The following is a 27,452-nucleotide window of genomic DNA, read 5'->3' on the forward strand; positions in this document are numbered from 1 at the left end:
CACCACCCAAAGCGCTCTTCCACAGGGAGGGCTGTGCCACAAACACAGGAAGTGCCAAGTGTCTGGGGAGGTCACGAGGACTGACTGCAGCCCAGAGCAGCCCCTGGCAGGCACTGACCACATCCCACCTCTCCCAGGCTGTCTCGGTTTGGAAAGCCAGGTGTGTGCTAAGGAAGGCAGGAGCCTCCCCTGAAATGGAAAATGTAAAACCCCTCCCTCCAAATTGCTGTAAATTTGGAATTAAGGGGCTCTCAGGCAAAAAATTCGGGAGCAGGAATAACAGTTCTTTATTAGGGAAGAAAATAAAAGGATAAAATAAACAATGCAGTGAACCAAAACAGCACTGCCAGAGTCAGAGCACAGCCTGACACCCTGTGGGTCAGGGTGTTGGCAGCAGTGCCATTGGAATTGTGGCTGCAGCCCTCCTGGAGTGTCAGGGGTGGTTCTGCTGGAGCAGGGATCCTGGAGAAAGGTGGAGTCTTCCTCTGGAGATCCAGTGGCAGAGGCAGCTGCTGTTCCTCTGGGAATCCAGTGCAGAAGCTGTGCTGGTGTTCCAGAATTCCAGATTATATCCGGGTAGGAATGCTTGGCTCCTCCCTCTGGGGGAGCATCTCCCATGGGATGCTGTAGGTCTTATCAGCCCTGCAGTGACATTCCATGGCCTGTTATCAGCAGATGTACCCCCGGAGGGAGGAGTGGGTGGGGAAGAGATAAGGAAAACTGCCCACTGAACGGGAGAGAGCTGCATCCAGATGGCAAATGGAATACAATTCGCTTGGCAGTCCAGGACACCGGCTGGATCCATCATCCATCACTCCCTGGATCATCAGGAGATGTTGCCACCGTGGATGCTGCACTGGGAGGATGTTTTGATTTTTAAATCACGAATGTGATGGGTCTGTTCCCTTTGCAGGGCTGCCTTCCCCAGCCAGGCTGGGCGAGGCACAGTTAATGGAGCGTGGCTCGCTCCTTCCCGGGGGCAGAGTTACGGCCATTGCTGCTGGCCCAGCTCCCAAGCACCTGGAGAATTGATCCTTCTGTGCCTAATAGGCTGGAAAGGGAAAGGCTCCAAGGGCCAGGAGTGTGTATAAACACTGGGATCCAGGAGCTGAGGCAGCGTGGTTTGGGGCTGGAGGTTTGAATCCTCTGGAGTTTGCGTCTTCCAAATGTGCTTTTCCTCCTCTCAGAGCTTCTCTTGGTTCCAGCCTCACCAGCACCAGAAACATACTGGTTGGGAAATGCAGCCAGGCTCCATTGCTGAATGTGTGTTTTCAGGACCAGGAGACTTTTCCATGAGATCCTGAACCAGAAATGAGCTCCTCTGAAAACTTCCCCCCTGTTTTCCCTGCGGTGAACCCACCTAACAGCCCCGTGCTTTTCCTGGTGAATCTGATTAGAGGCTTTCTGAGGGCAGCACTGAATAGATGGGGAAGGCTGAGCCCTCCTGGTGTCCTGGGCTCTGCTCCCCACACCAAGCAGCCTGAGGAGCTGTGGGAAATTGGGCCTGAAAAGCTGGATTTGGGGTTTGCTCACCCTCAAGAGATGGTTGTGCAAGGTATTTCTGCCTTTGTCCAGATGGAATGTGCTGCTGCATCCCACGTCCTGCTGGGAAGGAAAGGGAAGTGGTGTCCTTCCACTTGAAGAATTTTATTGTCTGCATTAGAGGTGGGTTAAAGGCGGAGAGCTCAGAGCAGCCTTCCAGGAGCTGAGGGGGCCTACAAGGGAGCCAGAGGGGAACTGTCCCCAGAAACCGGAGTGACAGGACAAGGGGGAGGGGTTTGCACTGAAAGAAGGGGAATTCTGGTTAGATATCAGAAAAAAATCCTGCCCTGTGAGGGTGGGCAGGCCCTGGCACAGGTGCCCAGAGCAGCTGTGGCTGCCCCTGGATCCCTGGCAGTGCCCAAGGCCAGGCTGGACGGGGCTGGGAGCAGCCTGGGACAGTGGGAGGTGTCCCCCATGGTGGGGTGGGATGAGAAGGGCTTGAAGGTCCCTTCCAAGCCAAACCGTTCCATAATAAATGCAGATATCTGCAATATCTCAGAGCTGGCTGACACCCAGCTCAGCCCCCTCAGGCCAGAGCTGCTCCTGGGCTCCCCTGGCAGGGGAGCTGGTGTGGCCAGGGACGCGGCGTCCTCTGAGCCCAGCGCTGGCTCTGGGCTCCCCGCGTGTCCCAGGGCTCAGGACCAGCACTGAGCATCCTCACACTGGAGGGGCAGCTTATGGATTCACACCTGAGTGCGGGGGAGCAGAATCTGGGGCCTGGCCACTCCTCCTGCCTCCCTCCTGTGGGGTCCCAACCAAGGAAAGTCCTCTGAAATACCAAATAGTAAAAGAGAAATGAAATACCTCTTTCAAATAGTGAAATGTAGTGGGTTTAGATTAGATTTTAGGAAAAAATCCTTCCCTGGGAGGGTGGGGGGCCCTGGCACAGGTGCCCAGAGCAGCTGGGGCTGCCCCTGGATCCCTGGCAGTGCCCAAGGCCAGGTCGGATGGGGCTGGAGCAGCCTGGGACAGTGGAAGGTGTCCCTGCCATGGCAGGGGCGGGACGAGGTGGTCATCAAAGTCCTTTCCAAAGCAAACCATCCTACAAATCTCTGTCAATAAATCACGGGAAAGCGGTGCCCAAACCCCCCGAACATTCCCTGCCCCAGGGGAAGCAGCAGCCAGGAGGGCCCTGCGGGGGCCGCTCTTTAGGGGTATTTTAAAGGGGTTTTATTTTCCCCACAGCAAAACCAGACCCACCCCTTTGGGTCAGGACTCGATGCTACTTTTTTTGACTGCGAGAGCCTCCCTCGGAGCAGGGGGGGTGGCCCGGCACCCCAGCTTTGACGCGCAGCCCTGGTGACTCAAGCCTGCGTCAGGGGCTGCGTGTCCCTTCGCGTTGAATTTTTTTTTTAAAAAATCTTTTTTTTTTTTTTTTTTTTTTTTTAATTTGCTATCCCCTTTCTCTCTTGGTTTCCCGGAGCCGCGCGGAGTTCCCTCCCTCCGGCGAAGGCGAGCGGGGCCGGGCGAGCCCAGCGCGCATCCACCGGGCGGCGGCGGGGCGGGGGGACCGGAGCGGAGCCGCCGGTACCTCGGAGCTTCAGCGCGGAGCCGCTCCCGAGCTCTGCTCGCCTTTCCCGGCCGCTGCCGCTCCCGTTTGCCCGGCTCGCCGCAGCACCGGCAGCCTCCCGCCGCCCGGACTCGCCCCTGGTGATTTCTGCCGGGAATTTGCGCCGTTTCCTCCGGGACCGGGCCAGTTTCTCCCGGAATCGGGTCGGTTTCATCCTCCCAGGGAGCCGCCGCAGCGCCGAGGTGAGGATGCTCCCCCTTCCCCACCCCGCCCGTGGCTGCCGGCCCTGCGTGCCCCCTCCCCAGCGGGGTCTTTTGGGGGGGAAGATGCTCAGGGTCGGGCTGAGGTTAATGGAGGGGACAGCCCAGCCTGGAGGCATCAGGCGTGGCCCTCAGGGTGGTGGCATCCAGGGCTGGGGGGACATTTAGAGGCGCTCCAGGGGCTGGGGGGTCACCGCCGGGGGTGGCCCTGGGTCCCTGCCCGGCTCCTGCTGCTGGGGGGCTCATCCCGTCTGAGGATGGGTGGGAATGCAGCCTCCAGGTTGACCTTGACAATAACATTGGGAGAGGAGAAAGCGTTGGGCTGCAATGAATATTTCAGCCCCGGTCCCCGGAGTGGTGGGGGCTTTTCGCCCCTTCTTTTATTTTTGTGCTGCTCCTTGAGTGTGGATGGTTGGGTTTGAGGTGGAAAATGGGGCTCGGGGTCCTGGCTCTGTGAAATTGCCAGGATTGGGTGTGGGGAGCCCTTGGCCCCCTCTGTGCACGCTGGATAAACCCAAAGGTGTGTTTTTTGGGCCGGCCTCTTGGCCAGCTCCAAATTTCCATCACTCGGGGAATGTGGGGCTCAAACCAGCTGAGAAATCTGCTCCCAGCTCTTTGTAGAGGACCCAGAAGGTGAAATCCTGCTTCCTGGATCACGCCTTGTGTCTGAAGCACCTGAGGTTGGAATCCATCAGGAGCTGATGTAACTATTTCTGGTCTTGGTAGGAAAAAAACCTGGAGCACCGCGGTGGCTGAGCTATTCTCGGCAGGGTGGAGAGTTCCTTGTGAATATTTCTCCAGAGGTGTCAGGACTAGGTCAAGGAACCTGGCTGGGGGTGTGACTGCTCCAAGGGAAATAAAATGTGGGTCTGAGCTGTCCACTGGGAGGGACTGGAGATGGCTCTGCTGAAATCAGAAGGAATAAAAGGGTTCCGTTTAAATCTGGAGTGACTCCACTGCCACTTCAGGCTTGCAGAGAGCAGGAATCTGGAGTTACACCGGAGCTGGAGTCACGAGGATCAGATTTACCCCAAATCAGATGCTGACCTGCCCACGTCCAGGTGAAATCATTGCCTTGGGAAGAGCAGCCCTGCTTTTACCCCATCCCGGGCTGGGTTTGGATTTGTTTGTTTACAAACGTAGCAGCAGCTTCATGGATTGCATCAGGGAAAAGCAGCGCTCGCGGCGGGCTTTGGATGCTGCCCGTTGGTCGCTTTTCAGGATGAATCTCGGCTGGTTTGGGGCTCGTTCAGTAACCTTTGGCTGGAGTGGGTGAGTTACAGTGGATCGCTGAGGTCTAAGTGGAAAACGATCATCTGGTGAATCAAACCGAGCCCTGAAGGGATCATATGATGCTTGCCTTTGCTCTGGTGTCACGTTATTGCAGCTGTGTGTGTTTCCATGCTACCAAACCAGACATGAAAGGAGCCCTAAGCCCATGCATCCACGAGCTCACAGCTTCGTGACAAACCCGAGCGCCGGGGCTGCTCCTCCGCCCGTGCCCGTCTTGTGACCCATCGGTAAAACCCTTCCGGAGGTTTCTTGGCACCTCCTGGGGACAAGACCCCCTGTAAGGTCACAGCCGTGTCCCTCCGAGGTGGGACAGACCGGCCTGGGCTGGGCAGAGCGGGCAGTGGTGGGGCAGGGGCTGGTGCAGCCGCTTTCCTCTGGAGGGATTGGGGCTATTTATAACATCTGGGCGCTCGCCGCCGCTGGGGTGGGTGTAAGACAGAAGCGGGGGCAGCTCTGATTCACCAGCTCTCCTGTGTCACGATGCTAAAGCGGGACGGGAGGGACGAGGAGCGGCCCCTGCGGGGCTCCGCTGCGAGAGGCCGGGCTGCCTTCAGCCCCAGCCGGCCCTGGGATGCTTCCCGCAGGTGGCCCGTGCTCCGGCACCTTCTGACACCGACCCCACCTGCAGTCTGAGCCTCCCCAGGGGTGGGCGTGAGGAGGGGACAGCCCTGGTGGCACTGAGTCACTGGTGGCTTTTCCGCATGGCGTGGGAGCTGGGTGCTAATTAGCGGGGCTCATTTTAACGAGGGGACAATGGGAGCAGCTCTAATGAGCCCAGAGGGTAAAACCCTTCCGTGTGGAGCCAGAGGCCGAGCAGGGAGGAGCAAACCCCAGCGTGGAGCAGATTTAAGATGGAGGTGTCTCGGAGCAGCCTCGGCTGGCGGAAAAGGGAGGTTTGTGTGGTGGAGGCTGTGGGAAGGTCCTTGGAGCAGGGCAGGGGTGGGCAGAGCTGCAAAAACTCTGCCTTGGGCGAAAATCTCTTCTTGGGGCTTTGAAGAGAAGTTTGGATGCTGCTGGGAGGGTCCTGCCCTTGGTTTCCTGTGGCTTGGAAGAGCGGGATGCTTCCCAAAGGACCAGCTCTGCCAGGGCCATCCCCATCCCACCACAGAGGCTCTCCTGAGCTCAGGGAGCAGCAGGACGGGGCCTGGAGCTGGTTTTCTCATGACTTGGACCAAAGTGGGATGAGCATCCAGGTCTCCTTCCCTTGGCTGTGCAGCTCAGAGGGACGACGGGAGGGATCCGTGGGCCTTCCCTCCTCCTCTGCTTCCCGGTGACCTTGGGTCTGTCCCTTCTCCTCCCTGGGCCAGTCTCCCCATCTCGCAGAGCAGCCTTGCCCTGGGTGCAGTATTTCCCTGGCTCTGTGTGTGTCAGGGAGGATGAGGAGCTGCAAATTGATGCTCAGATCTCCCAGCCCGAAGCTGAGAGTAGATTTCCACCTCCCGAAATCCCTCGGTTCCTCTGTCCCCACTCCTCCCTCCTTTCCCTGCTCTGTGACCTTGATGGGGTGAGCTGGACCTCTCCAGGCCTGCTGAGCTGGATGCTTTACCAGGAACGTCTCTGCCCTCTCCCTTAGGAGCTGTGGGGGACTTCTGGGGAAGCTGAAGGGGGAGAAATGGTAATGGTGGGGCAGGGAGGGACCAGCAGAGTCCCCAGGGGTTGAAATGCTCATTTTTAATTCACCCAATCTCATCTTGTGGCTTTTCCCGCCTCAGTTTCTCCTTTCTGGACCCAAATGAGGGATAAATGTAGAACTTGGACACAGGAGAGGAGAAATTCCACTGCACCCCATCATTTGGACCCAGAGCACGTTTGCTGCTGGTGGCTGCTCTCCTTGGGTTCTGCTGTAAATCCCCATCTCCTCCCTGCCTTCCCCTGCTCTCCCAGGCCCGGCTGAAAGCTTTGCTGACACGTTTCCAGCCTGTTTATTGCTCCCCAGCTGCCTTCCCAAGAAAGCAAGGATGGGCAGGGACAGGACACGTGGCTCGGAGCCTCCCTCCTCCCCTGGCCCTTGGTGACGCTGCTGGCAGGGCTGGGGGTCTGGGGGTCTTCACTCACCCCAAACAGCAACTTTTCCCCACGCCTGCTTTTGGGACCAATGGGAGCCTCTGAGCAGGGCTTAAACCCCTGGGTGTGACAAGGCAGGAGCTTCTCCATCCCTGCCCTTTCCCTGGTAGGTTAAATCCAGTTTGTCCCGTGGCAAACCAGTCCCACGAGCCTTGGATCTGCTGCCGTGGTTGTTCCCACACCAGTCCAAAGGGACGGGGTGCTTGGGGTCACCCTGTGCCACCTGGACATGCATGGGGACTGTCACTCTGGGCCAGCAGGAGCCCTGGACTCAGCCCAGGGCTCTGGCCAGGGCACAGGGCTCAGGGAATGGCGTTTGCTGTCTGAGGAGTTCAATGTGAAGGTTTCCACTGGGACCAGGGAAGTGGGAATCCCGTTCAAGGACACCCCCAGGGACGTGGAGCAGGATGAGGTGAGTTATTCCCTCCCTTGGAATGCCTGTTCAGAGACACCAGCACTGACCACAGCACAAACGGGTCCTTTCCAGGGTCCTGCTGTGGCAAAGGCCACGTTCCCTCTCCAGCTGGGTGGCACTAGCGCTGGTTTGACCTGGGCAAAGCTGTGCCTGCAAAGGCAGCCCCGCTCTGGCAGCATGAGTGAGGCTCTTGCAAGCCATGGGCTCTGAAAGACCCTAATCTGTCTTCTAAAGAGAGAGAAAAAATGCACATTTAAGAAAATTAAGGTCATGGGGACTAAGTAAACAAGCTGAATCTCCATCTGTCAGTGACAAGGGTTTTCTATCTCGCTCCAGCCCGGAAAGCTCCTGCTCGTCAGCTGATCTGCCTTGTCTTTCTCACAGGGTGGTTGTTATTTTTGGCAGATGATTTTTTGATTAAATTCCCTTTTCTACCAAAGGAATGCGCAGAAATACCTTTCTCAGATGGATTTGGACTGTGCTTTTTCGTTTGAGGGTGCAGACTTTGGGGCTGGTGCAAAAGGCTGGGGAAATGAAGAGGAAGAGCCCCGCTGACCTCGCTTTCCCTGGCCCGTGTTCCTGCGCTCTGTGGGCTGGTGGCTTCGCGCAGGCTCTGCCTGGGCTCATCTCCCATTCCCAGCAGGGATGGGGATGGTGAAGGCTGGGTGTGCTCATGGAATCGAGAATGAGCCTCTCTCCTTCAGCCTGGATCTCTGCCAGGCAGCACCACCATGCCCAGGCTGGGGCTGAGCCATGGGGAGACAGCAGGGACTCCCCAAACCGGCCATGGGACACTGCCAGAGCCGTGCCAGGATCAAGATCTGGACCTCTGCTCTGTTTTCCCCTCCGGTTTAGAGGTCGCATCTCCCACGGGCAGGATTCGTGTACCTGCCCTTCTCCTGCCAGTGTTTAGAGAGCCCATCCCCATGCCGTTAAAACGGCCCTGCTGATCCCCCAAATCCTTTGGGAATGTTGCTCTCTGGAGTGTTCTCCAAGGCTCTGAGAGCTTCTGGGGCTTTGCAGGTGCTGGAAGGACCCTGCTCCCCCAGGATCTGTGTCCTGGTGCCTCCCAGCTCCTCAGAACGACTCGGGGTGCCCTAAACCAAGGAGAGGGACAGGCTGAGATCCAGAGGGATGCTGCGGGGTCTGTGCTGACCCCATGGTGCTGGCCGGGCTCAGCACCACCTGCCCTGGAGCTGGGCACCTCCAAGGGCTTGGGGTGTCCCGGGAGAGCTGTTTGGGTGCCCTCACCGTGGGCCACTGAACTCTGGGGGCTTGGCCAGCACATCCTGGATCTTCTTGGCTCTCTCCCTAAGCCTAAAGAGATGCTTTACAGATCCTAAAGAGAAACTTTAGAGAATCCTAAGACATACTTTAGCCCCAAGCCCAAGTCCTCCCGGTGCTCGGAAGGAGCTGCTGAGCAGACAGGGAGCAGCAATCAACCCGTGGGTGATTTAGCCGGGTCTGCACAAATCCACCCAGAGCCCGAGCCGGCCCTGATGGAAATCCTGCCCTTTCCCGGCGGCCGGTGGGGCCCTTCCCGAGCTCCGGGCCCATCCCCACCCGGCTGAGGATGCTCGGGCAGCCGGGGATTGCCGCGACTGAGCAGCGAGCGAGCCCTGGCTCGGAAATTAAACACCGCTGGCCTAGGCTTGACAAAATAACTCGGGCGGCTTCTCCGGAGGAGCCGGATCCAGGAAAGATGTGGAGCCGAGATGGTTGCCTGGCAACGGATGCAGCCGACAGTTGAAAATAGATTTTTTTTTCCATATAGGAACAGGGCCTGGCAAAGGGGGAACTTCCGTCAGGGGTGAGAAAACACCGAGGTGAGGGCGGGTGAGGGGGAGGTTTCCTGCTCCCGGTGCTTTGCTCCTGAGCTGGGATGGGGGTGGCTTTGCTGCCTGGCCTGACCCCACTGCCCTGAAAAGGGATGGGATTGTGGGCTGATCAAAAATGTCCGAGAGGAAAGAAGAGCTGGGAATGGCTCTGGGAAGGCCCCCAGGGTGGGAGGAGGTGGCGCTGCTGCCAGCTGGGGTGGGTCGGGTCTGTGAGCACAGCACCACCATGGCCCAGCCACCAGCCCGGTGTCCCCTGGGAGCAGAGATGGAGAGCACAGGAAAGGGCGAGGTGCAGCTCTTCAGGAGGGCCACTTTTCCAAGCGGAGGGGTTTATTGAGGGAGTTCTGTGGTTTCTCCCCAGCTGATGCAGCACCATGGTCCAGTCTAGGGTGGGAGTTGCCCATCTGCTCCCAGTATGGAGAGGAAGGACACGGTGCTTTCCCATTTGGGGATCTCCAGCCCAGCGGAGCAGATTTCCACAATGTCCCCAAGATTTTTGAGGCAGGGGAGAAATCTGCAGGGCTGGGCTGGGTTCTGAGCACCTCCTGAGGTGCTTCTGTGCAGGATTGCTCCTCCTGACCCACGCTGAAGGCTGGAAAGGGACGGGGCCAGGGTTGATGGCTTTGCCTTGGCTGCTGCTGGCTTTGCAGCTGTTATCTGTTGTAAAGCTGCCTGGGGAGATTTAGCGCCAGGCTCCAAGGCTTTTAAGTCACTCCTGATAACTTCCTGGGATGCAGAGATAGCCTGGGCGCTTGTCACTGTCCCCTGAGTGCTTCCAAGCTGTCGTGGAGCGAGGCCTGGGCCGTGCTGATGGTCAGAGGGGAAGGAGCAGGACAGGCAGGGCAGAGCCTGGGTTTGGTGTCAGACCTCGTGAGGTTCAGCTGCTGGGCTGGAGGTGATAGAGGGGAGCAGAGGTGTCACAGCAATGTGACCTGTCATCACCTGTCACTGTCCCCTGGCGCCCAGGGAAATTCCTCTCTCTGGGACACAGGAGGCTCTTCCCCATGAATGAGAGCAGCTGGGGCTGCCCCTGGATCCCTGGCAGTGCCCAAGGCCAGGCTGGACAGGGCTCGGAGCACCCTGAGTCGATGGAAGGTGTCCCTGCCCATGGCAGGGGTGGGGTTGGATGAGCTTTAAGGTCCCTTCCCACCCAAACATTCCTGGCATTTATTGTGTTTGCAGGGAATGCATCAACAGAGGTAGGAATGATGTATTTGACTTTATGTTTTTAGAAGGTTAATTTATTACTTTATAATACTATATTATATTAAAGAATACTATATTATACTAAAGAATACAGAAAGGATATTTATTCAATGCTAAAAATATAATAAAACCTCGTGACTCTTTCTAGAGTCTCAACACAACCTAGCTCTAATTACCTAATGAGTTAAAACAACTCACACCAAAATCTTTTAAAAAATCACTTATAAATAAACAATTTCTAAAAACATTCTACACATGAACACAACAACAAAAAAATCCCAAATAAAATAAGAATTGTTTTCCTTTTTTTTCTGAGGCTTTTCAGCTTCTCAGGAAAAAAATCTGAAACAAAAGAATTTTTTCAGGAAATTTAAATACTACAGGCACTCTCTAATTCTCAACCAGAATGTCGCTCCTGGTGCATCATTCCTGGGGCAGGAGACCCTCCAGGTTCAGGTGAAGGTCCCAAGACATGGGGGATGGACACCCTTCTCTGCTGGTGCTGCAGGTCCCACCAGGTCACTGGGGATAACACAAACCCAGGTGACCCTGGCTGTGCTTCCCCGCGCAGGTCCTGCCGATGAAGAGGAGGTGAGGCCCGAGCTGCAGCTCCCAGTCCGCGCTGTTCCCTGCGGGACGTTCCTCCTCTTCCCTCCCGACCGCGCGCCGGGGCCGTCCCGATGCCGAAGAACAGCAAGGTGACGCAGCGGGAGCACAGCAGCGAGCATGTCACCGAGTCGGTGGCCGACCTGCTGGCCCACCAGGAGCCCGTGGACTACAAACGCAGCGTCCTCAACGTGACGGGGGAGACCTGGGACAAGCAGAAGGAGGGAGATGAGGAGCTGGAGGCGGAGAACCGGCCGGCGTGGAACAGCAAGCTGCAGTACATCCTGGCGCAGATCGGCTACTCCGTGGGGCTGGGCAACGTCTGGCGCTTCCCCTACCTCTGCCAGAAGAATGGAGGAGGTGAGAGATGGGGCAGGGATGGGATCGGCCCTCGGAGAAGGGGGTGTGACCCAATCCTGCCTCGCTGTGTCTCGGGGTGTGGATCCCAGGAGAGGACAGGGTGACTTGGGCTCTAAAATGGGTTATTTGGTACCGGTGCTACGATGCCTGACGGACGGGAAGAGCGCTGTGCAGAACTCCGTGATGCCAGAAGGCTAATTAATTCCTTCATTATACCATAACTATGTTACAGAATATTACACTAACAAGAGCTATCACCAACTAAAAACCCCACGAGTCTCTGCTGAGAGTCCCGACACACACACGTGGATCCAATTGGTCAATGAATCCAAAACACCATCACCAAAATCCAATCGAGCAATCACCTCGGGTAAACAATCTCCAGAACGTTCCACATGGACACAAACACAGGAGCAGCAAATGAGCTAAGAATTGTTTTGACCATTCTTTTCTCTGCTTCTCTCACAGCCTTTCTCAGGAGAATCCTGAGGAAGTTAGATCTGTTCAGAGGGCACGTGAATACCTCAGTTTGGGCTCTAAAGTGTGTTGTTTGGGCTATGAAGGGGGAAAGGGCTGCCAGAAGTTGTGCTGAGATGTGGAAGTCTCCAGGGTGGCTTCTTCCTGAAGCCTGTCCACCTGCTTGCTCCGAAGTCACGGTGTATCCCGGGCTGGGAGCAGGATTTCAGGCTGCACCCCCTGCTTCCTGTGGGGAATATTTAGTTGCAAGTAACATCAGCCCCTAGAGCTACAGGTTTTGTGGTTCGCTGATCCCTCACCCTAACCCTAGTGGCAGCCTGGGCTGTGGTTGTGGTTCCCAGCGTCAGGAATGACCCAGATTGGCAATGACGGGTTCATAGCAATGCTGGCACAGTGCTGTGCTCCCTTTGCTGTGCTTCTTCCATCCTCAGCACTCTAGAGCTGTAGGCTGTGTGGTTCTCTAAGCCCTAACCCTAGTGCCTAATTTGGAAATTAGGGCTAAAAAGGGAAGAGAGAGCTCCTCCATTTCCCTGGGTCCTCGAAGCCACATTTTGTGGTCCCATCGCATTCCCAAATCCTCCTTGCAGCCAGCCCATTCTCTCATCCCACTCCATGCCTCCTCCTCGGGTTTCCAAGAGCAGCCCAGAGGGTCAGGTCTCTCCCAGCTGTGCTGAGCCCCACCACCCTTCCTGACACTGATCAGAGCGTGGGTTCCTCATCACTAATCCAAACCCAGCCACATTAATTAATTAATTAATTAATTAATCACTTCCCAGCCACGCTGGAGGGAGCCAGGACAGTGCCCCCATCCCCTGAGCTCTCTGTTCCCAGTGTTCCATCCTGTGCCTGGCCCCAGCCCTGCGGCTGCCCTCAATAATTCAAACATCTCCGGTGTCGCCGTCGGGATGAGTCATTCTGCCAACCAGCCCTGTGCAGTCAGCACTCCCCTCCCGGGGCTGCTCAGCCCCATCCCTTCCCTCCCCATCCGGGATGGAGCTGGCTGTGCCCGGCTCCTGCATCCCAGCACCTCCCAGTGCCCTGCTTCGGCTCCAGCTCGGCTCGGTTTTGGCACGGCACAGCTCCTCACGGGTGTTCACCCCAGATTCAGGGCTGGGAGAGGTCAGTGCAGCCCCGCTGGCTCTGTCACACGCTGCCCACAGCTGGCCTCTGATTGCCGAGAAAGTTTTCCCCATTAAATGAGATTTAGAACCAGATCTCCCCATTCAATGAGATTTTTAAACCAGATTTAGAGGCAGAGGTTGGAGAACCAGCATCCTTCTTCTCTACAAGGATTAACCCAGCTGTGCTTCAGTTTCCCCATGCCACAGCAACCCTTAATTAACCATAATTAGTGCACTCATTGAAAAATCCTCAGCTTAGGCTGAGCTCTCTGCTGTGCTGGCTATTTGGGGGGCTTTGGCCTCAGCTGAGCCGTGCTGGGTGATGGGAGGTGCCACTGGTATTCCCAGGCTGGGATTCCTCCTGGTGTATTCCTCAAATCCGGGGCTGAGCTTGCTGTCTGTATGTGGGGAGCATTAAAGCAGTGCTTTTGGACACGAGACCGGATGGGATGTGGGATGGGGACTGAGGCAGCACAGCCCTGACACTGCTGCAGCAGAGGAGATGAACAACGGGTTTGACCCACCCTGTGCTGGGATCCAGGGGCACCCAGCCAGGCAGGGACTGGGACAAGCAGCTGCTTTTAGGAGCTCCTTGCTGTGGTAGAACATCTTTCTGCAGCAGAACTTCAAATAAAAGCTTTACAAGCTGCCCCAACCATTGCCACTGCTCCATGGATGGAGAAACTGAGGCACGGAGCTGGGAACTGCCTTGAGCAGCAGGTGGCTGGGCTTTGCTGGGTTTTTCTTTGGCCCAAGTGGCATTGTCTGTCTGTCCCATGGGGCAGGCACTGATTCTCTGCCTTTTCCTCCTGCCATGTCTAACCCTCTTGGCTGGGGCTGCCGTGGGGCTGCTGCCAGCAGCGGCGCAGGAGTTTGGGAGGGACGGACAGACCTTTCCTGGCGCTCTGAGCAGCTCCAGGATGCGGCGGCGGCGGCTGCTTCCTCTCCTGCTCCCCAGCAGGTGTCTGCGGGGGAGAGCGGCTGCGTGCTGCCGGCAGGATGGGCTGGAGCCAAATTCCCGGGACTCGGCGTGCCGGGAGCCAGCAGGGGCTGCCAGCTCTGCCCCGGTGCTGCACAGACGTGAGCTCCTGCTCACCTTCCCAGGCACCACAGCAAGAAAATCTCCAATACTGGACAAATTTGCATCTGAATCTGTCTCATGTAGGCTGAGGTAGCCAGGAGAAGTGTTGCAGAGATTGGATGCTCGTGGTCCTTCCTGAATGTTCCTGAGCTCCAGCTCTGCTCTCTGCCTCCCCTTTTACCCTCCCACTCACCCTGGGCTGCTGCACCTCAATTTCTCTCCCTGCCCCCATTTTTAACACACCGTCCCCGCCCATGCTGGGGCTGCTCCTCTTTGCAGAGTCCCTGCTTGGAGCAGCACCCCCTGCCCCAGGTCCTGCCTGGGCCCAGGAGCGGTGCCTGTCACCGGGGTGTCAATCCAGGTGGGAATTTTGGTTGTCTTTGGACCGTCTGCTACCCTGCAGGAGCCAGGCACGTTCTCCTGAGCCCATTCCTGAGCTCCTGGCAGGAGCTGGAGCCGTTCCTCAGGCGGGCGCTGCAGCGTGAGTCATCGCATCCTTTACGGTCCTCGCTTCTGCTTCGGGAACCACCAGCTCCTCTCCAGCCCAGCAGTCAGACAGACATTAACCGAGTTTTTAACCCGAATTGTTTCCAGTCCTTGGCCATGCAGGGTGGCACACGGCACGGTGATGCTGCTGCTGGGAATGTGGGATGTGCAGGGGGATGTGCTGGGACAGGAGGCTTGGCTGTGCCAGGGGGAACAGGACAGCTCCAGGAATGTGGCTGTGAATCCAAGGGTCAGCCCATGGAGGTGGCTCCTTGCACATGGTGTCTGGGTTTGGAAAGCCAGGTGTCTGCTAAGGAGGGCAGGAGCCTCCCCTGAAATGGAAAATGTAAACCCACTCCCTCCGAATTGTTAAAAATTTGAAATTAAGGGGCTCTCAGGCAAAAAATATGGGAGCAGGAATAACAGTTCTTTAATAGGGAAGAAAATAAAAGGATAAAATAAACAATGCAGTGAACCAAACCAACACTGCCAGAGTCAGAGCACAGCCTGACACCCTGTGGGTCAGGGTGGTGGCAGCAGTGCCATTGGAATTGTGGCTGCAGCCCTCCTGGAGTGTCAGGGGTGGTTCTGCTGGAGCAGGGATCCTGGAGAAAGGTGGAGTCTTCCTCTGGAGATCCAGTGGCAGAGGCAGCTGCTGTTCCTCTGGGAATCCAGTGCAGAAGCTGTGCTGGTGTTCCAGAATTCCAGATTATATCCGGGTAGGAATGCTTGGCTCCTGCCCTGGGCGCAGCATCTCCCCATGGGATGATGGAATTTGATCAGCCCTGCAGGGACACTCAGTGGCCATGGACAGCAGAGATCTCCTGGAGGGAGGATTGGCTGTGGGAGAGATAAAGAAACTGCCCAAGGAACAGCAGAGAGCTGCCCCACCTCTGACATGGCAAATAGAAAACACATTGCCTTGCAATCATGGAGATTTGTCTGTGTGGATTCAGGGAGTCCTTGGGGACCTTGGGGTCTATCCCACATGATCCATGCTGGCAGGGGATGCCACAGCCTTTGCTTCCACACACGTTTGCTCCTCTCCACAGCTTCTCCTCTGGCCAAGCTCTGATCTGCATTCCTGGATCAGAAAATAATGGAAATATTTAGGTTGGAAAAGCTCTCTAAGATCATTGAGTCCAAACACTAACCCAGCACAAGGCCACCACTAGCCCAAGTCCCCAGCTGGCACACCCACACGGTTTTCAAACCTTTGCAGGGATGGAGATTGCCCTGCTGCCCTGGACAGCCTGTGCCAGTGCCTGACCATCCTTCCCATGAAGAAATTTGTCCCAAAATCCAATCTAAGCTTCCCCTGGTACAACTTGAGGCTGCTTGCAAAGGAACCGATGGACCAGGCAGAGCCTGTCCCCGCTCTGCCCTGCTTGTCCACCCATGTCCATCTGTCCTTGGCTGCACTGGAGCAGGGGCATCTGGAATGACCTTTCTCTCCCCTTCCAGGTGCCTACCTGGTCCCGTACCTGGTCCTCCTCATCATCATCGGGCTGCCCCTGTTCTTCCTGGAGCTGGCAGTGGGGCAGCGGATCCGCCGCGGCAGCATCGGCGTCTGGAATTACATCTGTCCCCGCCTGGGCGGCATTGGCTACGCCAGCTGCCTGGTGAGTGTGCCCCGGGGACCCCCAGCCCCACCCCGGAGACCCTCCAGCCCCACCCCAGGGTCTGCAGGGTGAGGCAAACCTCGAGGAGCCCCAGGGGGAGGTCCCCCTCCAGCCATGGCTAGAGGGCTGGTTTGGGAATGAGCCCACCCCCTGATCCCAGCAGCCCGGAGGTGCCCTGGGGACATTTCACTGTCCTGTGCTTTGATGCCATGTCCTCCTCCTTCCTCCCCCCAGGTCTGTTTCTTTGTTGGTCTCTATTACAACGTCATCATTGGCTGGAGCATCTTTTACTTCTTCAAGTCCTTCCAGTACCCCCTGCCCTGGAGCGAGTGCCCCATCGTGAAGAACGGCTCGGTGGCCGGTGAGGCACGGGAGGCTGGGCTGGGAGGGAGCAGTGCCCAGGGAAGGGGGGCTGTGGGACACTGTGGGACACTGTGGGACGCATCATCACCCCCAGCAGAAGGTGGGGCCACAGGAGGTAGAGGTTCCTGTCTGGCCCAGCTGCCCTGAGCATGTGAAGAGCTTCCCTTTGGGTGGGATGAGTGTCTGCAGTGCTCTCTCTCCCCACTGATGGGATTTGATGCCAGTTTGGCAATCCAGAGTTCCCACTGATGGGATTTCCAGGTGCCTCAATGCTTGAGGCTGGGATCTGACCCGGGACAGTGGGAGGGAGGCAGCGAGAGTCAGGCAGGGGCTGCTCCACTGCCTGCCTGAGACACGGATGGAGCTAATGGTGTTTTATAACATCTGAGCATCAACCTGGGACTCTCTGAGAGGTTTTATAGCAAATTAAAATGTCTCTCCCCGTATTTAACATCTCATTTTCACCTGGCAGTAGTTTTATGTCCTGTCTCTTCTTTTCCCTGCTAAGAATGAGCCCCATTAATTTCTGCCCTCAGTTTCCAGAGGTGTCTCCCTTTCCTGGTGGCTCCAGCGGGTCTTTGACATTTGACCATCCCAGGAGACAGTGGGATGGGCTCTCCCCCTCACGCTCTCCTGCCTCTCTCCTGCAGTTGTGGAGACTGAATGCGAGAGGAGCTCAGCCACCACCTACTTCTGGTACCGGGAGACCCTGGACATCTCCAACTCCATCTCTGAGAGCGGGGGGCTCAACTGGAAGATGACCCTGTGTCTGCTGGTGGCCTGGAGCCTTGTTGGCTTGGCCATGATCAAAGGCATCCAGTCCTCGGGGAAGGTTGGTGTTGGTGGCCACCTGAGCCTGGCTGGGCTCTGTCCTGGAAGCAGGAACCTGCCTGGGCACACTATCCTGCTCTGCTCTGGGGTACCAGAGGAACGCTGTGTCCCCTGGGGTGGTCACGCCCGCTCCACAGCTGGGGTCACCTCTGGAGGGATCCAGAATAAGATCAGGAGAGGTGTAGGGATGGGGTTTGATTCAACTGACACATGCAGCCAGGATTCGGCCACACCAGCACAGAGAATCCCCCTGAGCTCCAGCACGTCACAGAATCCATTAGGTTGGAAAAGGCCTTTGAGGCCATCAAGTCCAACCTGTGACCCAACACCACCCTGGTAGCCACATCCAGGCTTTTATTAAACACCTCCTGGGATGGTGACTCCACCAGCTCCCTGGGCGGCTCCTTCTGATGCCCAGTCACTTGTTCTGTGAAGATCTTCTTCCTAATGTCCAGTCTAGAGCTCCCTTGGTGCAGCTGAAGGCTGTTTCCTCTTGTCTTGTCCTGGGAGCAGAGCCTCCCCCTGGCTGCACCCTCCTGTCAGGGAGCTGCAGAGAGTGATGAGGTCACCCCTGAGCCTCCTCTTCTCCAGGCTGAGCTCCTCAGCCCCTCCTAACAGGGCTTGTGTTCCAGACCCTCCCCAGCCTTGTTGCCCTTCTCTGGACACACCCCAGCACCTCAACATCTCTCCTAAATTGGGGGGGCCCAGAACTGGACACAGCACTCGAGGTGTGCCCTCACCAGTGCCCAGGGCAGGGGCAGAATGACCTCCCTGCTCCTGCTGGCCACACCATTCCTGATCCAGGCCAGGATGCCATCGGCCTTCTTGGCCACCTGGGCACTGCTGGCTCATGTCCAGCCCGCTGTCCATCAGTGCCCCCAGGTCCCTTTCTGCCTGGCACTGCCCAGCCACCTGTACCATCCTGCCCTGAGGGGTCCCACAGTTCATCCCTGGGGAGCCAGCCCCCTCCTGGGGAGGGAAATGCTCCCTCCTCCCCCTGTGAGCTGTCCATAGGTTGGGTGGGAGGGTGGCTGGGCGCAGGGGGGCAGGAACTGAGGCTGTGTGTGTTCATCCCTCTCGCTCCAGGTGATGTACTTCAGCTCCCTCTTCCCATACCTGGTGCTTGTTTGCTTCCTGGTGCGGGGGCTGCTGCTGCGTGGGGCGGTGGATGGGATCATGCACATGTTCACACCCAAGGTGAGAGTTCCACGCCCAGCAGACTCCAAGCAGGTTCCCCTCCTGGCTGGTCATGCCCTATTTTCCCTTATTCTCTTATTATTCCTCTTATTTTTCTCCCCACCCTGAAAATCAGAGTACCAGCCCCAAACGTGGGGATTCTGATAGATCATCAGGGTGTGGAGCAGCTCCCAAAATCCAGGGTGTGGCCAGGACAGCCATGAGCCTCACAAACTCACCTTCCTCTGCTACCCAGATGCCAGGGTGGGTGGCACAGAGGTGCCCAAGGGAATACATAAATACAAAGATTTAATGGAGAGATGCTGGCTGGCAGAAAAACCTCTGCTGGTGGTATGCACTTATTAATTAACCAGCTAATTAATTAATTAAGCAGAGATGTAGATGAATCGGCTCAGCCGACAAGGCTGTTAGAAGACATTAATTATGGCTCCTTGATGAATGATGCTGGGAGGTCTCCAGGCTGCAGCTCTGGCTCCCAGGAGAGGGGGAATGTGGCTGGGGGGGAGCACAGCTAAAGCACCCCCAGCCAGGATGTTTGATCTCAGTGCTCCAGGGGCTCTGGGAGCAGGAGATGGCCAGGGGAGGATGGACACCCATCCCTGGGCATGTGGTGGTGCCCTGGGCTGGGGGCACACGGACTGGGGAGCTGCACAGAGATGGAACCCCCAGTTAGGCCTCTGGGGCAGGTGGAGCAGACACAGATGTGGTCAGGTCAAACCTCATCCTGACCTCTCCGTGCCTCAGTTTCCCCCTCTGTGTGGATGAGGAGAAGGAGCTGTGAGTGCTGGGTAAAGCCAGAGCTGGGCATGGCAGATCATGGAATCACGGAATGGTTTGGGTTGGACGGGGCCTTAGAGATCATTTCCTTCCACCGCCCCACCGAAGCAGCCCTCAGCTGCCCCAAAACCACCCCGGCCCTTTTAATGTAGCTCTGGGATGGGCTGCGGGGCCACCAGGCCACCTAACTTCTTCTTCTGTCTTCCCTCCCAGCTGGACAAGATGCTGGACCCCCAGGTGTGGCGCGAAGCAGCCACGCAGGTTTTCTTTGCCTTGGGCCTGGGTTTTGGGGGGGTCATTGCCTTCTCCAGCTACAACAAGCAGGACAACAACTGTCACTTCGATGCCACCCTCGTCTCCTTCATCAACTTCTTCACGTCTGTGCTGGCCACGCTGGTTGTGTTTGCTGTGCTGGGCTTCAAGGCCAACATCATGAACGAGAAATGCGTGGTGGAGTAAGATTTGCTTTTTCTCTGTTTGGGGTGGGCAGGTCTTTGCTGCTGCCGGTTGTGGTGGGTCTGGAGCCGGATGATCCTGGGGTTTGGCAGACCCAAGTTCCTGCTGGTCATGAGCTGGATTTCCAGGGATGTACCTCTGGAGCTGAGGGAGTTGGACATTCAGCTCCTCCACGCTAAATTCCAGCCCCAAGGAGGGCTCTTTATCTGCAGCTTGGGTGTGAATCCTGGGTGTCTCAGGTGCCCTGCATCACCTGAGAGGTTCTGCTCTCCCTTAGGAATGCTGAGAAGATCTTGGGCTACCTGAACACCAATGTGCTGAGCCATGACCTCATCCCACCCCACGTCAACTTCTCCCACCTCACTGCCAAGGACTACAACGAGATGTACAGGGTGATCATGACGGTGAAGGAGGGGCACTTCAAAGAGCTGGGCCTGGATGCCTGCCTGCTGGAGGATGAACTCAACAAGGTACCTGGTGGCACTCCTGGTGGGACCAGCAGGTCACCCACCCCATTGCCTCTCCCTGTGTCAATCCTGGGCACATGGATCGGGAAAAAAACTTTTAGAGACACTCCAGGGATGGAGAATCCAAGTCTCTATGGTTTTACCCAGCACACAGGGGTCCTCCTGGGGTGGGAGAAGCTCTGTCCAGTGCAGGTCAAGCAGGGCCATCACCAGCTCATCTGCAGTACCAGACTGGGATTTTCTTTCCTTGAAGAGGGTTTGGTGAGGGAGACCTGAGAGGGGTTCGATGTCTGTGTCCCTGACAAGTTTCTTCTCATCTGTTGGTCCTCTCCCCACCTCAACAGTCGGTGCAAGGGACTGGCCTGGCCTTCATTGCCTTCACAGAAGCCATGACCCACTTCCCAGCCTCGCCCTTCTGGTCCGTCATGTTCTTCTTGATGCTGATCAACCTGGGCTTGGGGAGCATGATCGGGACCATGTCAGGCATCACCACGCCCATCATCGACACCTTCAAGGTGCGGAAGGAAGTATTCACAGGTGAGGTCTCTTCTCCTGCAACCCCCTTGGGAAGGGGTGGGAGGTCCCCTTTGCCTTGAGGAGTCACTCCAGAGGAGTGTGGACATGGTGGGAGGTGAACTGGGCCATGCCCATGCAGGGAATGGACCTTCTGGGGGTCTTGGTGTCCCTCAGGGGCCCCTGCTGGCCATGTCCATGCAGATAATGGACCTTCTGGGGGTCTTGGTGTCCCTCTGGAGGCCCTGCTGGCCATGTCCATGCAGATAATGGACCTTCTGGGGGTCTTGGTGTCCCTCAGGGGCCTCTGCAGGCCATGCCCATACAAGGAATGGACCTTCTGGGGGTCTTGGTGTCCCTCAGGGGCCTCTGCAGGCCATGCCCATACAAGGAATGGACCTTCTGGGGGTCTTGGTGTCCCTCAGAGGCCCCTGCTGACCATGCCCGTTTGCTCCCCACAGTTGGTTGCTGCATCTTCGCCTTCGTAGTGGGGCTGATCTTTGTGCAGCGCTCTGGAAACTACTTTGTCACCATGTTTGACGATTACTCAGCCACGCTGCCGCTCACCGTCGTGGTCATCCTGGAGAACATCGCTGTGGCCTGGATTTATGGCACCAAGAAGTAAGGAATTTCTACAGCAAAAGGAATAACTGGTGTAACCCCTGACTATAAACCCTGCTTCTAACTCTTTTCCATATGGCTTTTTCTCCAGGAGAAAATGCTCCAAGGGCAGTTATAGAGGCAGGAGTTTGGTTCACTTTGATCCTCCTGCCCTGCTCTGGTGTCACACAGCCCCTTCTCATGGGTATCTCCTCTTGGTTGTGATGCTCTGTTACTTGTGATGACCCTTTTTTCCTGAGGTTTCCAGGTCCTTCTGGAAGGGGAGGCTGTTCCCCACAGTTCTCCATGTTCAGAAGTTGTCCAGGGCAAAGGCAGCTCTGGAAAGTGCTCAGATGGTCTTGTCCTGAGGAGTTTTCCACAAGTTGTTCAGCCTCTGCCTTGAGCATCAGCGGGGCTCCTGGGAGGTTGTTTCTCACTCGGAGGTGGGGGATATCACGATTCCATGTCTTTTCTCGGCAGGTTCATGCAGGAGCTGACGGAAATGCTGGGTTTCCGCCCCTACCAGTTCTACTACTACGCCTGGAAGTACGTGTCCCCCATCTGCATGGCCGTGCTCATGACCGCCAGCATCATCCAGCTGGGAGTCAGCCCCCCGGGCTACAGCGCCTGGATCAGGGAGGAGGTGAGCACAGATCCCTCCCCTTCCCCACCCATGGCCCAGCACAGCTGGGGCAGCTCAGCGCTGCAGGCCACTCTGTTCATCCCAGCTCTGCTCATTCCTCCTTCCCCTCCTGCTGGGTGATATTCCCACCCTGCTCATCCTCTGGGAGCAGTTTGTTCCCACTGCCCAGGTATCTCCAGCCAGCTCTGCCCGTGGGCTGAAGTTTGTGTTGATTTTGGTTGGCTCCCACAGCTGCACGCTGTGCCCGGCATCCTGGGTGAGGATCCTTCCCTTGAACTGAGCCTACCTTCATGGGGTGTCCCTGGTCTGGCAGGAGGCAGCAGGAGCTGACTGGTGTTTCGGAGATGTTGTACCTGGTGGGCATCACTGCTGCAGCAGCCCTGAGATGTTAATATCTGTCTCTTCCAGGCTGCTGAAAAGTTCCTGTTCTACCCAACGTGGGCCATGGCCATCCTCATCTCCCTGATCATCCTGGCATCCCTCCCTCTGCCTCTGGTCTTCATCCTCCGGCAGTTCCACCTGGTGTCGGATGGCTCCAACGCCCTCTCCGTCACCTACAAGAAGGGTCGGATGATGAAGGACATCTCCAACTTGGAAGACAACGACGAGACCCGCTTCATCCTGAGCAAAGTGCCCAGCGAGACCCCGTCCCCCATGCCCACGCACCGCTCCTACCTGGGCCCCGGGAGCAACTCGCCCATGGAGATGAGCAGTGCTCCCAACGGACGGTACGGGAGCGGCTACCTCCTGGCCAGCACCCCCGAGTCTGAACTGTGATGGATGCCTGCCCGCCACCCCCACCGGGAGAGGAGGGCACTGGGGAGTGGATCCTGGCTGTCCAGGCAACGGGAAAATTAATTACTAAGGGTGAAGAAGAATTAATTACTAAGATGAAGAAGAAACCCCTCTTAAAATCGTAAGCAAAGCAGCCATTTCTAAGGTGACATCGGGAAGAAGGGATTGCGGGAGGGGCAGGACTCCTCTGACAACCCTCGGTGGAAAGGCAGGACCCCTGGACTCACCTCCGGGGAAAGGAAGAGGAGTAAGAGATGCTGCAATACCTTTCCAAGAGTTGTTCTCATGCAGCTCAAATCTGAAGCAAAGAATCTCTCTTTTCTAAGCAGCTGATGGTTGGAACAAGGACCTGGCAGCAGGTGGGAAGCCAATCACCCTTCCTCCTGCCACCCAGAGCTCTTCCCTCCTCGTCTGTTGTCCTTTAGCCGGGAGGAGTCATGGCCTTATTCCAACGAGCACAATTAATCATCGATGTTCATAGCACAAGAAGGTGCTGTTGTTGTCACCATCGTTGTTGTTGTTGTATCTCCTGTAGGTTTTTATAGCTGTGGACACACCCAAATAACCCCCCAAATTCTGACCAGGGTTGGCAGGGAGCAGCGTGGGGCTGGCTGAGGTGTTGCGGTGTGTGAGACAGGGCAGGGTGCATCCCTGGAATCCTTGTTGCCACCAGCACAGGGACAGGGCTGGGAGTTCTTTGGAGGCACAGAGATGTCACAGTTGTGGGATGGAGTAGCTGGGATGCTCCATGGGTTGGTGGTGAGTGGCAGAAGGACCCCTGAAGTGACAGTGGTTTGGGGGTGTGAGCCTGTGTGGGGTCTGGATGGCGTTGGTGTGATGGGGGTCAGGAGCGCTCTCCTGGAATTACTCCTGACGTGGGGGATGCTCTGCTGAACCAAAATCCCTGGAATTGTGATCATCTCCTCTCGCTCCTCTCTTTAGATGTCCCAGAGGGACAAGCAGAGGAGCTGTGGGACATCCAATGCTACCACACTCCTGGTTTAGCTCTCAGGAAACCACCCCTGACTTCCCTCCCTTGCCCCGCTGCCGAGGGGAGCTGGGCAGTGGTTCTCTCTGGACGTGCCTCCTCATTTCTCCTCGTGTCCCCTCCGAGCCGGGGGTTTGGCATTGCCTCCTGTCACACCCCACAGGAGCTCAGCAGCCTTTGGACGGGGGTGACCAGCTCTTGGGGACCACAGGCATCCGAGGGGCAGCGGCTCCTGGGACCAAGTGCCAGGTCCCCAGTAGCTCTTGATCCAGGCTGGGGATCCCTTGTGAGAGTCCAGGGGCCTCTCTCGAGCCCATCCATGTTTTGGGGGATCTGACTGATGTGACCTTATGTCGTTTCTCCCCAGGCAGTTTGGAAAGGGTGGGATCTTCTCGCTCCGAGTCTCTCCCACTGGGACTGAGGCTCATTTCCCTGAATCCTACCTGTAACCAAGCACTTCTGCCAAGGGTGTCAGGACAACCTGGCATCGTCCCCCTTTTCCTTGGGGACACAGAAGCAGCACACTCTCTCCCCTCTGTTGCCTTCAAAGGCTGGGGGAGCACCTCACCCTGGGTCCTGCTGGACTTAGGTTGTGCATGAAGATCTTTGAGGCCGCTCTGAAGGCCACGTTTGTGGGCGCTGGTTCATGAGCCCTTCTCTCCTCTGCTTTCCTGTCAATTGCTTTTCTTTCGCCTTGGCTCTCCTTTTGGCTGGAGGTGAAGGCAGGAAGCAGCTGGTCCATTCACCACAGCCCTGACTTTCAGCAGCCCTGGGGCCAGCAGGTTCCCACAGTGACATCTCTTGTGGGTGTGATCCTTTACTCACAGTCCTCTCCATGGACTTGGCTGGTGACCTGGAGACTCTTCCTGGACAATTAGCTCAAGCCCTTCGTTAACTGTTTTTCTGGGGGGAAGATGGAGGAGTGGAATGAACCAAAGCAGCTCAGTGATAGTTCCAAGATCTGTGAGTCAGGATCAGCCACGCTCCTCCAGAAGTTCCCCCTTCCTCATCCCCTCCCATCTCTTTCTCCTTCCTCTGCCCATGCAAGAGGGACACAGAAATGTCCCCATGGCATCATCTCTGGAAGGGAGAAGCCCAAATCCGGTGGCATTTCCCCATCATTAGGCAACATCTTCCCTCCCATTTCTTATGGGGTCCATCCTCACTGACCAGCGGAACAGAGGATGAGTCAAATCCTTGCCCAGCATCACCTCCCCGACACCCCCGAGCCCGGGGCTGGATTCCCACCGTAGCTCCCATGGAGTTAATGGAGCAGGACACCTCCACAGCCAGAACGCTCAGTCCCATGTGCTCCCATGGCATGATGCTCCTTCAACCCTGGCGAGAAGGATCTGGCCCTCCCTCTCTCCCACCTCTGTTCCCAAACCAGCCAGGGAGGAGCTCGCTTTCCTCTCTTCGTGCAGCACCAATAAGAGGCAAAGTCAATAAGAAGGTAACAAAGAAGCTATATAATATATATATATAAAATATATACAGAGAGAGGAGATGGAATAATAACCTAGAGATTCTCTATTTCTATTGTATATTTATTCTGTAAATGTCACTGTAAATGCTGTTAAATGACAAATCGTATTCCAAAGTGGCCCATGACCTATTTTCATTCCCAGTGCTGTACAGATCAATTCTCATTCTATAGCAGGGCATATTTTTACCTTTTTATTTCTTGTGTGTGGTGGGTGCACGTCGCCTTCTCCCCCCAGCCCCAGGGTGCCCAGCTGCCCTGGGGATCCGGCAGAGAGGAGGAGGGATGACACCTTTACTTTTATCTGTGGAAATACTCGTGTTTTGTCGTGGCATTTGCTCGGTGTTAGACACGGGGTTTTGGGGCGTGTGTGTGTGTGTTAGGCTTTAGGAGCTCCGTGTTGTCGCCGCGGGAGCGTGTGCGTGTTCGTCCGTAGATGCCGTGCGTGGGGTGTGCGTGTCCGTGTGCGTGCCTGGCTTTAGGATTCACTTCTGCCTGTACTCGCTCACTTTTGGAGCCGGGGGGGGAGGGGGGGTGTTTCTCCTGCTCGCCGGGGCAGGCTCTCCCTCCACACACCTTCTCGGGGTGCCGGGCTGCGGATTGGGCCGACCCCCGGTGGCTTTGAGCCCTAGAAATCACTTTTCCTCTTTTTCTGCACAGAGGCACAGGGAATAGCTGCTAGTTGTGAGCACAGGCACTTTTCAGTTTTCCTTCAGGCGGTGGGAGAAAGAGGGGGGAACCGCTGCCGATATCCCTGTCCCCCCACGCCAGCTCCTGGGTGGGTTCCCAGCCCAGAGGCTGCTGCTGGAGCAGTGCGGTGTCCCTGCTGCTGGGTAGGTCAGGAGGGGTCCAAACCCCGTTCCCTCTCTGGGGGCAGGGTGCTCAGTGGGTTCTGCAGAGGGCACAAAGGAGGTTGCTGGAGGGGCACAGCGTGTGCTGCTGGAGCTGCGGGTCCAGCCTGTGGGGCTGGAGTTGGGGTGCTCTGTTCCCCAGCACAGCCTCTGCTGCGGGGACCTTGACCCCGGTGCAAGGCAGAGGGCATGAGTGGAGCTGGGTCCCCACGGTGTCCCATGGCTCAATCCCCTCAATCCCTCCAGAACAGCCCCTTCCTCACCTCTCAGCCCCTGCCCAGACCCTGACAGGTCGCATTCAGCCCCAGCACCTCCCAGAAGCAGCTCCCACTGCCTTCTAATGGCCCCCACCCTTCCCGAGCGTGGCTCTCGCTGGCAGGAGCGGGGCCGGGTGGCCTTGGTGGCCGGGAGGGACATGGCACAGCCACGGGAACACGCAGGGTGCGGCTGCTTCCCCCGGGACAAGCACAACACAGGCGAAACCCTCCTGTACAGGTAAAGCACAGAGCTCGTAGTGGCGCGTCCCTGTCCCCTGGTAGCCGCAGTAGTTCCCAGTGTGCCGGGCGGGGCCGGGCTGCGCCCCGGGCTCCTCGGCCTTCGAGACAAACCCTGTAAGAGCTGTATCAGAGTCTGATTAAAAGTCTCTTCTTACCAAATCTCTCCTCACCGAGTCTCTTCTGTGCCTCTGTTTCCTTTCTCGGGTGGGCTTTGGGGTCTCTCGGAGGTTTAGGGTGGCAGAGACAGAAAGCAAAGGGCCCACGGGTGTCGAGGTCTGTCCTTCCCTGTCCTGTCCCACTATTGTCCTTCTGTCTCCCCTCATCCCTTCCTCCACCCAGCGTCAGCCTCGGCGAGGGCCTTGCTCAGAGGGAGCTGCCTGCAGCTGGTGGAGGTTGTTTCCCTCCTGGGCCAGTTTAACCAGCACACCTTGGCTTCCCAGGGAGCTGGGACTGGTCTGCTCCTCTGCACAGCGCCCTGCTAACAGTGCTGCTGGCTGATCCTGGCTGCTGGGAGCCTGGAGAAGGACCTGGGGTTTCCAGCAATCCCAGATGACCCCAGCTGCTGGGAATTAGCTTCGGTTAGCTGGGGAGCAGAGCTGCCTCTTCCCTTCCCTCCCATCTCTGGTGGCTTGTTTGGCTTCTCCGGGGCTGCTTCAGGGAATGTGAGGAAGGAGGGAAGAGATCAGGAGAGCTGGATCCAGAGGAGACCCCCGCTCTGGGGATGGCATAGGGACACTGCCATGGCCATGAGCTGAACCTGTCCCCACGCAGAGGCAGCCGTGGGGAGGCAGGGAAGGTCTGGAGATGCTGGTGCAGCACTGACAGAACCAGAGGTCACAGCCTCAAGCTGCATCAAGGGAAATTTAGGTTGGATATCAGGAATAAGTTTTTCATGCAAAGGGTGATAAAGTTCTGGAATGGCTGCCCGGGGAGGTGGTGCAGTCACCATCCCTGGGGGTGTTTAACAAAGCCTGGATGTGGCCCTGGGTGCCAGGGTTTAGCTCAGCTGTTGGGGCTGGGTTGGACTCGATGACCTTTAAGGCCTCTTCCAACCTGGTGATTCCATGAATTCTGTGCATTCTGTGACTGGCGTGTCTGACACAGCTGGAG

The 27,452-nt window shown here is 57.0% G+C and overlaps 1 protein-coding gene across 2 annotated transcripts; it reads left to right on the forward strand.

Annotated features, from left to right (window-relative positions):
• Positions 1-2,927: 2,927 nt before the first annotated feature.
• On the forward strand, positions 2,928-26,501 carry SLC6A17 (solute carrier family 6 member 17). 2 transcript variants are annotated; one of them, XM_038162716.1, is made up of 12 exons: positions 2,928-3,294; positions 10,700-11,094; positions 15,724-15,881; positions 16,116-16,242; positions 16,895-17,076; positions 18,162-18,272; positions 19,263-19,504; positions 19,783-19,975; positions 20,317-20,509; positions 20,947-21,106; positions 21,566-21,728; positions 22,137-26,501. In XM_038162716.1, exons 2-12 carry the CDS (start codon positions 10,809-10,811, stop codon positions 22,503-22,505), a joined length of 2,184 nt encoding a protein of 727 aa, XP_038018644.1. In that variant the 5' UTR covers positions 2,928-3,294; positions 10,700-10,808; the 3' UTR covers positions 22,506-26,501. The 2 variants fall into 2 exon arrangements, with proteins under 2 accessions (XP_038018644.1, XP_038018645.1); XM_038162717.1 differs by lacking the exon at positions 2,928-3,294 and adding an exon at positions 3,929-4,584.
• Positions 26,502-27,452: the final 951 nt, after the last annotated feature.

The sequence above is a fragment of the Motacilla alba genome, chromosome 26, assembly GCF_015832195.1.
Source record: "Motacilla alba alba isolate MOTALB_02 chromosome 26, Motacilla_alba_V1.0_pri, whole genome shotgun sequence".
In the NCBI taxonomy this organism is placed as follows: domain Eukaryota; kingdom Metazoa; phylum Chordata; class Aves; order Passeriformes; family Motacillidae; genus Motacilla; species Motacilla alba.

Coding starts and splice junctions, on each gene's coding strand:
- SLC6A17 (XM_038162716.1), top strand. CDS start 10,809: ATGCCGAAGAACAGCAAGGTGACGCAGCGGGAGCACAGCAGCGAGCAT. Junction 17,077..18,161: donor GCATCCAGTCCTCGGGGAAG/GTTGGTGTTGGT, acceptor CTCTCGCTCCAG/GTGATGTACTTCAGCTCCCT. Junction 19,505..19,782: donor AACGAGAAATGCGTGGTGGA/GTAAGATTTGCT, acceptor GCTCTCCCTTAG/GAATGCTGAGAAGATCTTGG.